We start from the raw sequence: 15,245 nt of genomic DNA, 5'->3' as shown, positions 1-15,245 counted from the left end.
TTAACTTTTTCTCTACTTCTTAGACCACAAATCTGATGGTTTTCTTGGATCCAAAAGGGGGGTAAAACTCTAGATCACCTGTTTAGAATTCTATCGGATCGCTCTTTCTTCTTCTTTTCAATTCAAAGTGCTATTTGCTACTTGAAAATTGCAATCGTGCGGCGCGCGAATTTGGGAGCTGTTCTTTTTGCATGAGATCTTCCAAAGTGGCTGAAAAGCCACTTGATTTTTGCATTTCACCCTATTCTAGAAGTTTTTAATACATTTTCAGGATATTTATAAGAAATAATATCCAAAATATAAAAAATAAGCTAAACTTATCCAAAAATCCAGTATTTTTGAACCACCCATAATATGGACACTAACACTAAATGACTAATATGGCATTGAGTCTCTAGATCAATAAGAAAGTTGGATGATGATGCACTCGAGGATTTTTCACACTATGTTTGCGTAGCAGTATGACAACTTGCACACACACATGCACTTGTGAGCACTTTTACCAATAACTCCAGATACCTTAACCCAGTGCATGTAAGCCTACACTAAGCTAATCATTGTGTTTATGTGCACTTGTGTACACTCGAGTATGCGTAAGTGCATGTGTGCACTTGAGAGAACTTGAGTTTGCTTAGGCATGTGCGCACTTAGGTGGATTTGCACTTAGGCTAGGCACCTTTGCACTCAAGTGCATTTTCCCTTTGGCATATTTGCACTCGTGTGGACTTATGTGCACTTGTGTATGCTTGAGCACACAAGCTCTTGCTTTGTACTTGCACTCGCACTAGTTGCACTTGTGCATACACTTGTACTTGCACATAGTCCAACATAGTGCATCATAGTTAATACATAAATCCTTTCATATGTGCACATAGTCTCATTTGTGCATAGTGCATTGGCATTGTGCACTAACTAACGTAGCACACTAAGTTTAGTCCCTAAGCGCACCTTATTATTCCCTTCTTCTCAACATATATATGCTTACCTTAAGGCATGGCAGAAAATCCATAAAATCATAGTGCATTGCCCTCTGCACACATGCATTAGTGCATGCATACTAGTACATCATTGTACCACCCTTGCACACATAGCCTTTCATGCACATTGCACCTAGCTTAGTGCATAGTCCTTACATTATGTCACTACCTTGCACAAACCTACTTTTAGATCACCACTCTAGTGCACTATCATAGTGTGGTAGTGCACATTATAGCACAATATCGTAGTTCACATTTGAACTAGGGCTCTACCTTAAGGCCCATTGTGCATTTACCCCTTTCATACTCATTAGCACACATAGGCACGATACAACAACCACACAAGTGCACACATAGTCACACCACCCTTACATGCCATCCTAGGAGCACTATAAACACTTTCACTAATACATTGTGCATACCTTGCATCCACATGAGTTAGAATTACACTTCATGTCACATACGTGTACTAGTGCACACGTAGTAGCATCACTTAGTACTCATACATATTAATACGATGTACCTTGTGCCATCCCCATATATTCATCCTAGCAAAGCTTGTACATCAAGCACCACATGTAGGCACTCTAACCAGTAGTGAACATGTACATACACATCCCCACGCCGTCTCATTGCATTCCACCATTTAGCATGTAGTTGCACATACATACACACACTTTGCATGAAGAGGGTAGCTACCTCAATAAGAGAAGAAAAATCATAAGAAAGATGAACCCAACAAGGCAAAACAAACAATTTAGGAAAACCCAAAGAACCCATGCTCAGTTTGGACTCAAAATTGCATTCATTTGAAAAGTTAAAGTGCTACATATAAGTGTTTTAAAAACAAACCTTGAAAAGAGAGAGCCTATTTGTACACAATGCATAAGCATAAGTTGAATTGCTTGGGGGAGTCACTAATAAATATATGTGTATATCACATGTATTCAACATAAGGGATTTTCCAAGTGACATTTTTATTTTATTAGGAAAAATTTATAGATAAGGGTATTTATAAATAGGCCTTAAATACATATGACATAGAAAATACACATATAATGAATTCCCCAAGTTGAATTGTAGTCAAGAGAACCTTAATTGCTCAAAATATTCAATGATCTTAAAAACAAACAAAAAAAGGATAAGGATAGGAGACTCAAGAAAATGAGGGAAAAAAGATTGGAACAACAAACTAATAGGAATACCTAGGAATTAAGTTTGCAACATAGGTTCACACGCTTATGGAGTGGATATGACCTACCAATGCCCACATCAAGTAGAGATCCAAGTCCTAGTAGATTCATAGACATTAAAAACATGCATATACTTGATTTTATTAACCAAGCTATCTAGCTAGTCCACCTAGAAACACAAGACACCATAGGGACAACACCAAGCACAATGGAGAGAATTGAGGGCTTAGGAGATGCCTTGGATGACATTTAGGTCTCAATCATAAGATTTCAATAATTTGCATAAATTTATGTCTCAACCATGACCCCTAAGGCCATGGAAAGGAAACTTTGAGAGTTGCAAGGCTAGGGGACAAACACCCTTAATCGACTCTTGAATCTTAATAATGACACTAGACATCAACTTGCAACCATGCATGTGGAAATGGAGAGTATTTTTAGAATGTTGGTGAATGCAGGAGCAACGTGGTCATCATATGTTTCTCTCTTGGACATTCTATAATGATGTTTTTTTGACCTCTCTAATATGAAATCATTCTAATCAGAATGGGAAACACACCATGCATTAGAGACTAGGCGAAAATTCCCTTAGTTGGTGATGACCATTATATCTTTATCAAACAATTTGAGAAAGTTTGCGAGGCTAATAATATTTTTGTTGATGCCAAGCAAGTGCAAGCTTTCAAACTTTGCTTAGGAGAAAAGGGGCAAACCTACTTTACTAGTCTAGATGCTGTTGAGAAGGCCTCTTTCATACTACTTAAGGACTTGTTGATCTAATGCTTCACCAAAGCTAGCTATGGAGATCACCTCATTGTTTGGCTCATCAACATTGAGTAGACAATGAAAGCATAAGAGATTATGTCTCTAAGATCCGAAGTTTGTACAAGTGGATTGCTACCACATTGAATTGCTAAGATAGTGACAAAAGCCTTCATCAAGGTTGTCCAAGTTAAAAGGATCTATGAAACCTTGGTTGGGAACTCTCAGACTACTCCAACATCAAGAATGTTCTAGACCAGGCTATCCATATGGATGACCTTCACCATGAAAACAGTAGGGACAAATGGCTACATGGATCCCATCAAGATATATTTGTAAGACAAAGCCACACAAAAACCAAGAAAATCCAAGACTTAATGGCAAATGTTAGAAAGCAGTAGTAGCAAGAATTGCTCAAGTTGGCAAAATCACTTTATTTTTCTAGGCCATACCATTAGAATGTGAAATGCATTCACTATGGTGGGGATCATCTTCCTTTGGAATGTCCTTGACCACCTTGATCATGCCCTAATTGTGGATGATTTAACCATGAAGTAGTATATTGCAAAGCCCCATGTAGGCTCCATATAATTTTACCTACCAACAATTTAATTGTGGCCCAAATTATGTTAGATAGCCCCTATTTGCCCACAATTGGCACTATCGGCCCCTTCAATGGTCATACAACGAGCCAATATTAATTTATTTGGGATCCCTATATCCCTTGTGCCAATTTTTATGCACTTGCCTAGTAATGTCCCTATCTATTTCATTGAGGAACTAGCAGTGAAGGACAAGGAATACACGAATCTTTTTATTTGTAATGACAACCAAGGACATCCAATCCTCATGGACTATTGCCTTGTACCCAATATGATGTTGGGATGAGGTTGAGGCATGCTTAAAAATAGAGACCCCATTGCTTGTTGGAATTGTGGGCAGCTAGTACACATTTCCTTGAGATGTCCATAAAAACAAGAGTAGTCTAAGGGAAGTGATGCATACCATAATTGCCCTAAATGTGGATGTATTGGGGGAGTGAGTATTAAGGCCCCATGATGATGAATGGATTAGTCATTTTGGCAAGAAGAGTTCCAAGAAAAGGAGAAAAGAGCTGAGTTGAAACTCAAGAGTGAAGGACTCAACACTAACACAAATGCAAATGGCTATCACCTCTAGTGCAAAGAGTACTATGATAGCATTGTAGATTGTTAGAGAAACCATTGCCAAGGACAATGCATATCCTAACCTAGTTTAGAGCTAGCTACAATTGACAAGGTCAAGGAATGGGTAAAGGAGACTCAATATGAGTTGTAGATAGGCCAGGCTAAGGACATCTTGAGCATTTCATAGTTGTGTTGTAGATTTCTTCAAGAGAATCCATGACAATGTGAAAAAATCACAACCGAATCCCTAAGCAACCCACAACCCGTAAAACAAGAGTTTTCTCTTATTCCAATATAGGTAGGCTATAGTATATCTATGAGATCATTGAATCTCTTATCATTGTAGCCCTTATATCCAAAAAAGTTACCATTCCACTTGGAACTCTTCTCAAAGCTAGCCTATTGACTTGGCAAGGATTGAAATATTAGGTAGAACAAAGAAACTTTACCAAATCTCCCAATATTCCACAACTTGGCTTTAGTGCACCTCTAATAGTAAGTGCTTTAGGGGTTAATACATTTTTGGGAAGGAGGCAAGTGACACTATTTTTCTCATGGAAACTCTTTGAGATACTATTCAATGAGGAATTGTCAATATTGGAGCCGGTGTAAGCATAATTAATCAAAGTATACTTCAAGCTTGGGAACATTGGCCAATAAAACTAGTGAATTTTAACTCAACAATTGCTAATGGATTTAAAGTAAGGCCAATGGGAATATTAAGAGATTGCATGATCAAGATAACTATTATATAGCTCAAGGTTAACTTTATTATCATGAAAGGACTTGACTACAACCTATTGCTTGACCAACCATGGACGTGTAATGCACATCTTGACCAACCATGGATGCATAATGCACATCTTGTTGAGGACTGGGACAATAGTTTAGTCTTTCCTAGAAATAGAAAGGAGGTTGTCTGCATTGAGGTGGAGTCTTGGAAAACCTCATATCTTGACTTAGAATCTATGTTTGCACTATTATGAGGGGATTTGAATGATCCTTCAACCTCTTGACCATTGGCCAAATATATTCCCTCTTTTGAGGATGCGCAGGATTGGATGCATATTCTTGCCACCTTGGAACTACCATTTACTTAAGAGTTGAAATATCAATCAATTTATGAATGTATGAGTTAGAAAGATGCATGAGATACTTCAACCTTCATGGTTGAACGTCACTAAGAACCAATTTTAGTGCCGCTCTTTATGATGGCCCCTAACTCAATAGTTGCAACTTTCCAAGGCTATCATATCCCAACAGACAAGCTTGTGTCATGCAAGATCCTTAGCTAATGGCACCCATGTTTTTGTAATCAAATAGACACTAGTTTGACCATCTTTGAAAAAATGTTAAACAATCCACATGGCAATGGATGAATCTACATCAAGTCTTGTTTGATTTCATAATGTACTCTTCACCTTGTTGATGAAATGTGTAGATGCTAAGAAAGTGAGTGACGTTGAGGACTTCTTGTCAGTTTAGGATAACGATGATTTTGATTCTAACACAATGGATTATGAAAATAATGGTTGCACCATTGAGCAAATATGTATGGATCCCAAACCCTCTCAAACTGAGAGCTTTCTCATTGACACAAGGATTGTGAGATTGAACTTAGAATTGGAATGGGTTGAATACCTCAAGGTATTTAACTACAAACAAATGGGGTAGAGACTTAATGATTGGCATCAAATCTCAGGTATTCATAGTTAAAGATGACATAATTAAAGTCTAGGAGAACACCATGATAAGTTCTAAATTTGATATAGATACAAGTAGTGGTCCAACCAACCCAATCTACCGAGTCTAAGACCAAATTTCAAGTCCATTTGAGGAAAAACACTTAAAATGCAATACTCACAATAGTGAGTCAAAAAATCTAGTTAGAAAAACCTACACAACCTTTCCCCATGATTCACAAAGTTAAAAAAGAGCGACCAAGTAGTTGTATTACTTGCTATAAAGTGCAAAGCCACATCTAACAAACCCATTGAAGGACCAAAAAAGGTCAAGAAAGTGAACATTATAGTGCTTGGGAAATTCCCTAAGCATGTGTTTATTGCTGATGACCTTAGTGTAGAGGGTGAGGAACAATTGATTAACTTATTAAAAGAATATCAAGATGCTTTTGCTTGGAACTACTTTGCCCTTAAGGGTATACCACCACAAGTTCTCACCCACACAATCCCTCTAAAGGATGATGCCAATACTCTCAATCAATGGCCTTACCTTGTGAATCCTCAATACACCCATTATGTCAAAGAAGAAATTGACAAGCTACCAAAAGGGAGACTCATTTATGAAATCAAGCATATTGTTTGGGTATCATTGATTATTGTGGTGCTAAAAAAGAATGGGAAAATTTGAGTGTGTATCAATTACAAGAACTTAAATGTTATAATCAAGAGAGATCACTATCACTGACATACATTGATTATATGATCGAATGGGTACCAAGGAAAGAAGCCTATGACTTCTTAGATATGTTTTAAGGATACAATTAGGTATAAGTCCACCCGAGTGACACCAATAATTAGCCTTGCCACATTGAATAGGGAATATTTGCTTATACTGTCATGCCATTTGGGTTGACTAATGCACCAACAACCTTCCAAAGGCTTGTGTGCACAATCTTTAAGGACATGTTGCGAACTCATTGTAAAAGTGGTTCGACATGTTTGTTAATGACTTGTGTGTCCACTCTAAATGAGAGGGGCACTTTAACAAGCTCCACCTAGTCTTTGAGAGATGTAAGTAGTATAACCCATCCTTGAATCCTCTCAAGTGTTAGTTTTAGATTAGCATGACGTTAAATTCGACTTGATATGATACTTCAATCTATTGGCTTCCTATCTTGTGGGAAAACTCAACACTAGCATATGTGTTTGGCAAATCTTAATGTTTGACATTCTAGATAGAATTGCATATTCCCACAAGAGTATGCATTGATTTGGATGGGTGTTACATTTATCCCCATTAGTAAGTATGATACAATATGTTTCCATGAGCAAATAATTTAAATATCATTTCATTATTTTTGTTATTGTGGATAGGACTATAGGGTTTGAAGTGTACAACCAACCCATAGAGTAGATCTATGTCATGGAGCTATGGGAGATTGCAGTGCTTTTAGGATCAAAGGGAAGGCAATTTATTGAAAATGGTACACTCTCTCTTGTTGCTCTGAGATTTTTCTACAATGTACAGGTTTGAGCCTTTAAATATCCTTGCTGATTGTAAGCACGAAATGCATCTAGGGACAACATTGTTAGTGAAGCAGCAATGATCTACATTTCAAAAACAAGGAAGGGAGGCTTAGGAAGAGCCAAAAAGACTTGATTTTTTAAATGATGGAGCAGATCCAAAGAGGATGATGGCTCTGGACCTACCTTAGGTGTTGAAGAACATGGTGAAGCAAAGAGAATGCAATGTTCAAGATAAAGTTTTCTTAGTGGATTTGATCACACTCATGTTGCTAACAATACAAGATTGTGAACAAAGTGTGATTAGGTTAATTAACATGATGCATTAGTATGGCAATGGCTTGTATTAATGGTTCAAACTAGTTTTCTTATAAAGGAAAATTTTACTATATCTATGATACCAACTAGTTTTCTCATGTAGGAATATTTTACTAGAACATTAACTAAAATTTTTAAAAATTTCTATATAGAAATGCTTTACTATATCATTAACTTGTCAAGTGTTCCACTTTTACTAGATCTGCCACATCTATGTAAATAGTCCAATCCTACTTTGTGATGACCATGTGGACAAGCTATGATGCATAAGTGTGTGCCTATATCAATATGAATAGTCCCAACATTGCCGTGACCACATGGACAAGCCATGAATTTTTTGCATACATAACTTGTTTTAACATGATCAAATGATAGATTAAAGTTCAACATATGCAAAGGGACAATAATGTCGTTTATTCTCTAGACAAGAACTCAATGTTGAGTTATCAATCAGAGCCCTTAATTAAGCATAACTACCATGAAAGGGAATTGTACACATTGCTAAAAGATTATGGATTGACGAGGAATCCTTGTATCCATGAGGGAGATGAATACCTAAATTTGATCACTCCATTATGATATTTAGAAAGTGTAGGTGTTGAGATTTTCTAGAACTCGTTTACATGATAATCACATATTTCATGTTCCAAACAACTATTGGTTTGTTAAAGTATGTTGCGAATAACTCCAAAGGTGTTTTAGGACTAAGCAACGATCACTTTCTCGAAGTAATTTACTACATTGAAGCATGTTGTGGATAATTTGTTAGCTCTTAATAATTCTAAATCTATCCAACACCATGTTTTGTTTAGACATGATACCCATAAATGGTGTGCACAAATGGTCTTCATTTAGCTTTAATTTGCCAGAGATGGTATACCCATATAGGATTTCCTCCCAAAACCACTTCTTTTTGTGTCTATATCAAATTCACATGAATCCCATCCCCAAACCAATTTGATTTTTCAAATGAGGCCTCAATCTTGATTGTTCTACAATATCTTAGAGCTTTTCCTTGACCAATGCACCTTTGATTCATTATCAAATTGTAAACATCTTGTCCATAAACCCTAATCTTTGGTATGTATTGTTTCTAAGATTGGATGTTGAATTTAATGCTATCAACGGCTAGAAAATCAAACGTGCATGTTTAAATACATTTTCCTTTATACCTTTATATCTAGCAATTCCAAATCCAAGCTGACTAATTTCTACAAATCCTAGCTACTAATATTTTGCAAATAACAAACTCTAATTCTAATCTACTATGAGACATAGCTTGCACAATTAGAGAGAGAGAGAGAGAGAGGAAAATAAAGAGATTGATTTCAAACTATCAAGCACCTTGAAATGGTCACAAAATACTCCTCTTACTATTCATTGTGAAAAATTAGCATCTTCTTTTGTTTCTATAGCTTTCCAAACTTTGTCTACTCCAAAAAGAAGAAGAAAAAAAACCCCAAATAGCTAAGATCAAGCTTCCAAATGAGTAGCCAACTACTTCTTAATTAGATCATGTTTTCAATTGTATTTGAAACAATGTATGCCAAAAATTCAAGTAGATATGATGTGAAGATGTAGTACGAATTTTTTGCAGGAGGTAACACCATGACCTGTGTAGATTCATTGTAAGAGGCAGCACTACAATATATGTGATGATATAGTGCAAATTCACCCCATGAGGCAACACTATGAATTATGAAGATTTGCGGCATCACCATGGCCAGAATGTACCCTCCCCAAGGTCTTGTCGTCATCACGGCTTGCACTTGGTCAGTTTATATCCATCTAGAGTATAGACCACTACCATGGCCATCATGTACCCTCCCCAAGGTCTTGCCATCATGGCTTACACGTACTCAATTTATACCCATCTAGAGTGTAGACCACTATCTAGACAAGAGGTCAAATGTGCAAGGAAGGTTTATTCCTTAAGGCAATTTCAGAACTAGTCAGGCTTTGGTAGTAATACTCAAACTAATCCTAAGATAGGGAAAGAATCCTTGGTGGGCATAATGCATGGGCAAGTGCACTGGAGAGACTTTGAGATGAAGAGAGGGTATAGGGTGGAAAAATGAGTACAATGCAATGAGCATCGGGAGCCTGGAAATTATGGGTTCGTTATTTCTCTAAAGAAGAGAGCAGATTCTTGAAAGGTTTAATGTCCTCACTATTTTGAAAGGCCTATTTTCACTGCTTTTGTGTTGTGCTTAATGAAGTTGTGAAATGAATACTATGAATAAAATAACTAAGGAAGTTGCTTTTGGATGTCAAAGAGTGTTTCAAGATTAAAAACCGTAGCTTACTCAAGATGAGCATATCTTGATCTCTCTAAGGAGAAGAGAATATAATATATCCAACTAGTAAGTAAAATTTTTCATATGAATGTCGTAAGCATACATGAGCGTGTGTTCACTTACATGCATGTAAACACATGTATGTTCACTTGTTATATAAAAATAAAAACTCAATGGGAACTCATCCTTAGGCAAATGCAGACATAATTATTTACACACATAGGAACATGCATCAGTTCTTTCCTATGTGTAATAATGAATGTCAGTATTAAGTTTTGTAAGGACTATGCGCAAATTTCCATATAGATACTGTATATAAATAAGAAGTTAATAATATAAGGTTTAAAATAAAACCTTAGAGAAAAAATAGTAAGGGAAAAAAAAAACTGTACACAAGCCTTCTGCATAGAACTCCCCTCTCCCAAACTCACATAAAAGTCATCTCAAAAAAGGAAAAATATATATAAAAGATGAAAGAAACATAAAGCTACATACAAAGCATGCAGATGAGAAAAGAGTGAATAACACAAAAGCACTGGGAACCAGTGCAAGATAATAAAGTTTTTTTTAATGTTAATTTAAAAAATAGAGAAATGGAGGTAGCTTAATTTTGGCGAGTGAAGAAGCAAAGGTGAAAGATTCTTCTACCATACAAGGAGAAATACTCTTACCCAACTCTTTTTTCTACTCTTCATCAACGATGCCTCTCACAAGTACATCAACATTACCATCCATCAAATGAAGCTAGACCGTCTAACATAGTGAGCCCACCATCAACATTTCCTAATACAAGGACAAACAAGAATGTGTCCAATGATAAAAATAATTCGAATGTGCCAAACCAAGTATTCTACTTTTTATAATTGCACAAGTATTTTGTAAATAAGGATATATATATATATATATATATAACTAAAACATTCAACTTGTAAAAGTTTATTTATTACGTGGATTTGCATATGTTCACACACACACACACATACATGTATGTATATATATACAGAGGGCTTAAAACTTGATGAACTTCATGCAGTTTATCTTGTTTCTAAGAAAGTAGAATATATTATGAATTAAAGTCAAACTTACTTGCACAAGGCATATGCATTAACACATAGTTACCATACATACACATGTTTTCCATATGTACTTACTATACATGTGCATATAAAATTTTTTAAAAACATTAGCACAGTTTATGAAAGAGGAGGAGGGAAGGGATGATTGATTTCAATCTATCAAGCACCTCAAAACGACTGTAAAATACTCCTCTTACTATTCATTGTGAAAAATTAACATATTCTTTTATCTCTATAGCTCTCCAAACTTGGTCGGCTTCCAAAAAAAGCAAAAAGACACAATCCCAAACAATCAAAATCAAGCTTCTAAATAAATAACTAACTACTCATTAATCAAATTACATTTTAATTAAGAGTTAATTAATGACTTAAATATTAATCATAAGTGACTTACTCGTTCGATGAAAGTTTACCTCAAGACTTGCTTTATAACTTCAATTTCCTAAGCAAGCTACTTACAAGGGAAAACTTTCAATGTTCTAAAATACAAACTTTCAATTTAGTGAAAGTTTCATAGTGCACCTTGTTCCTTTTGCCCTAACCTTGTATTACACATCCTGGACACTTGTCCACCACATCTAATGTCAAATCTTTTATTGCTAGTGCAATAGTCAATGTGCCAAGAGCTAGAAGTACTAGAATACAATTTGTTTTTATAAAATCATTAAGTCTATATGTCATTCTAATGACAATTCCCTAGCAAATCCAAAGTTTTAAACTAGGGGATCTACCTTTGTGATAATGTTTAGAACTAAGAGTAAAGATATTATCTCGAACCAATCTTGCAACCCTTTGGCCTGACTTTGTTTCAATGTATCAAAAGTATCCTCGTAAAAGAGGAAAGATCCTTTTGTATCATATGATTCCTTTGGCTTAAATGTTTTTCAAGTTTCTGTTTCACGATTTTGACCAAGGTCAAGTCTCCATTTTGCAACTTGGAATGCATTTTCAGTTCCCCGTTCTGAAACTCCTATCAATTGTGGCCTGTGGAGCTGCAGTAATGCAGCCTTGTTTTAGAAAATCCATTGGCTGTCCTTTTAAAAAAATTCTATTATCATGTCACATTGGGTGGGATCATTGTTCATTCTGCACCAATGGTCATGTTTTATAAGCATAATCATATGCTGTGTTGTGCATTCTGTACTTATGTAGGAGCTTGCTGCAGCATGTGAGTCAAGGAAATTGTTCCATTCTATTGAGTTGACAAATGGTACCTTGAAATCTTGCTTTTACTACTAAGTTGTGCTTGCCAAGACCAGATCTAAACTTGGAACATATCCTTCTCTTTGTATGCAAGTACGCAAGGTTTGTAGTACTGCTAATATGTCTGTGGTTTGGTTGACATTTACGACAAATTTATGTGACGTTTTCTTTAACTCTATCAATGAGTTTGCAGGCTTTTTATTTGCCTCCATGCGCCTTCTCATATCTTCGATTCTGTTTGCCTCAGCCCACTGGCCAGCAGTTCCATAAATTTCTGCCATCAGTAAGTATGCAGCAGCATCATCTTGATTCAACTGCACAAGATGTCGAAAATATGTCAAGCCGAGTTCTACTTTGCAATGAATTTTGCAAGCACTGAGCAGAACCATAAGAACCTCTTTAGCTAGGAGGCATTGCATGTCTTTGGCAATTTTTTCTGCATCATGGATATGTCCTGATCGTGCAAACAAATCAACCATACAGACATAGTGATCCTTTGTTGGTTCTATTTTTTGTTCATCTTTCATGAGCTTAAAGTATTCGTGGCCCATAAGGATCATGCTTGCATGACTACATGCAGAAAGAAGACAAGTAAATGTGACAGCATTTGGCTTCACACCTTGCTCTTGCATATTCTCAAAATACTGCACAGCCAAGTTAACATCATGATTCTCTCCATAACCCTTTATCATCGCATTCCATGTTGTAACATCTCGCACAGAAACCTTACTAAACACATCCTGAGCTTCTGCAAGCGACCCACATACACCATACATGTCTATCATCGAGCTGCTAACAAAAGAGTCTCCCTCAAATCCTCTTTCAGTTAACTTAGAATGTAAGTTTTGGCCACTTTCTAAAGCATTTACAATGCCACAAGCTTTCAAGCTGCAGGCAAATGTGTTTGCATTAGGCAATATGCATTCTAGCTGCATTTTCTCAAAGAAAACCAATGCTTCCGCACCAAAACCACAGTCACTATACCCAGCAATCAGTGCAGTCCATGAGACTTCATCATGAACTGGCAGTTTAGTAAATACTCCCTGTGCTTCTGCAAGTGAGCCACATTTCGCAAGTGTATCCAACAATGTTGTGCCTATATGAAGGTCTCTTTCCAACCCCCTTTTGACTACTTCAGTGTGTATATCTCGGGCTATTTCAAGATCTTCTATGATGGCACAGGCTTTTAAGCCCCAAGAAAATGTTTCAGCAATTGGGGACAAACCCTCCAGCTCCATTTGTTTGTAACAGGAAAGTGCATCACAGCCAAGACCAGCCTCAGTGTATCCAGAAATGAGAAGAGTCCACGACACTGCATCCTTGACTGACCTTTCAAAACTATTTTGTGCTTCCACAAGTAAGCCACATTTGGCATACATTTCTACCAGCTTGATGCCTATTGAACTCTCTCCTTCTAGACCCTTTTTAAGTACTTCACTATGAATTTCTTTGCCCAATTCTACAGCCCTAATGACACCACAACTTTTCAGGATGTTGGTGAAAATCTCAGGGACCAAAAGCACACCCTCCAGTTGCAATTGTTTCATAGAATTCATTACTGCATCAAGTTTTCCATTGTCTACTTGAGCTGAGATCAATGTGACCCATGCGACTGCATCTCGAGCTTGCAGGCTGTTGAAAACTTCCTGAGCTTCTGCATGTGACGCACACTTAGTATACATATCCACCAATGTGGTGCCCACATTGCACTTCATTTCCAATCCTCTTTTAACTATTTCTGTGTGTATCACTTGCCCTCTTTCTGTAGTTCCTAACAAACCACATGCTCTCAAACTGCTAACAAATGTTGGACCATCAGGACAGATACTTTCTACCTGAAACTGTTCCACACAGTCAAGTGCTTGTTCACCAAGCCCACCATCGACATATCCAGAGATTAGAGCTGTCCATGAGATTGGATCTCGGACAAGAAGCTTATCAAATACATGATGAGCTTCAGAGAGTGAGCAACATTTCCCATACATATCAACCAGAGTGTTTGCTACTTCAAGCTGCTCTTCGAAGCCTCTCTTAGTGATTTCTGTATGTAGTTCTTGACCTGTTTCTAAAGCTCCAACTGTGCCACAAGTTTTCAGGCTGCAAACCAGTGTGACACCATCTGGCGCGACGCCCAGCAACTGCATTTCTTGGAAGAAATTTCGCACTTGTCTGTGGAAGCCATGTTCAGCGTACCCTGAAATCAGAGCATTCCATGATACCGTATCCTGGATGAAAAGCTTGTCGAGCACTCGATGGGCATCCAAGAGCAAGCCAGACTTCCCATACATGTCAACCAGAGTGTTGCCAACAAAAAGGTCCTGTTCCAGAGCCCCATCATACTTAACAATGTCGGCATGCAGCTCTTGGCCTCTGTGAGCATCTCTGCTGCGAGCGCAAGCCTTGAGCAGTGCAACGTATGTGTGGCTCGCAGGCCGGATGAAGTCCTCCCGCATTCTCTGGTAGACCAGGAACGCTAGTTGAGAATCTCCACAATTGATGTATCCTGAGAGGAGAGACCTCCAGGAATGCTCGTTCCGATGAGGCAACTGGTCGAAGATGCGCTGCGCATCGTGCAAGGCGCCGCATTCGGCAAGCATGGGGACGAGGTAGTTGCCGAGGATCGGGTCTGAATGGAGATGGAGGCGCTCCATGTAGGCCAGGAGGCGCCTGGCATGCAGCAGGTTTCTGTGGTGTCTGCATTTCTGCAGCAGGCTGATCAGGCTCCCTGCGACAGGCACCACCTCCACAGTCATGCGAAGACCTGTTCTGCATCGCGACGCTCGGTTTGGGAGGAGCCCACAGAAGCCAAATGTCTCAGAAGAAGTGTTGGACAAAATTCCACAATGATTCCCACACACCTAAGGTCGAGTTGGGAGCAAGGGACACTCGACCTCCAACGAGAGCATCGTCAAGCTTCCACGAGGGAGGGACCACAGATCTAGCTAGCTAGGCGTGGTTGGGGGCCCGGACTCTTGTATCATCAAGCTTCCACAAGGGAGGGACCATATATCTAGCTAGCTATACGTGGTTGGGCGCGGGCTGTTGCT

The 15,245-nt window shown here is 37.9% G+C and overlaps 1 protein-coding gene across 1 annotated transcript; it reads right to left on the bottom strand.

The window, feature by feature from the left end:
* Positions 1-12,230: 12,230 nt before the first annotated feature.
* On the bottom strand, positions 12,231-14,951 carry LOC148031622 (pentatricopeptide repeat-containing protein At2g33680-like). The gene has a single exon (XM_087685592.1). It carries the CDS (start codon positions 14,949-14,951, stop codon positions 12,231-12,233), a length of 2,721 nt encoding a protein of 906 aa, XP_087541718.1.
* Positions 14,952-15,245: the final 294 nt, after the last annotated feature.

The sequence above is a fragment of the Lygodium microphyllum genome, chromosome 9 (genome assembly GCF_053477565.2).
Source record: "Lygodium microphyllum isolate KBCC chromosome 9, Lygodium_microphyllum_v1.1.10, whole genome shotgun sequence".
Lineage (NCBI taxonomy): Eukaryota > Viridiplantae > Streptophyta > Polypodiopsida > Schizaeales > Lygodiaceae > Lygodium > Lygodium microphyllum.
Note: the sequence above shows the minus strand (reverse complement) of the source record. Positions and strands in the feature narration are given on the sequence as shown.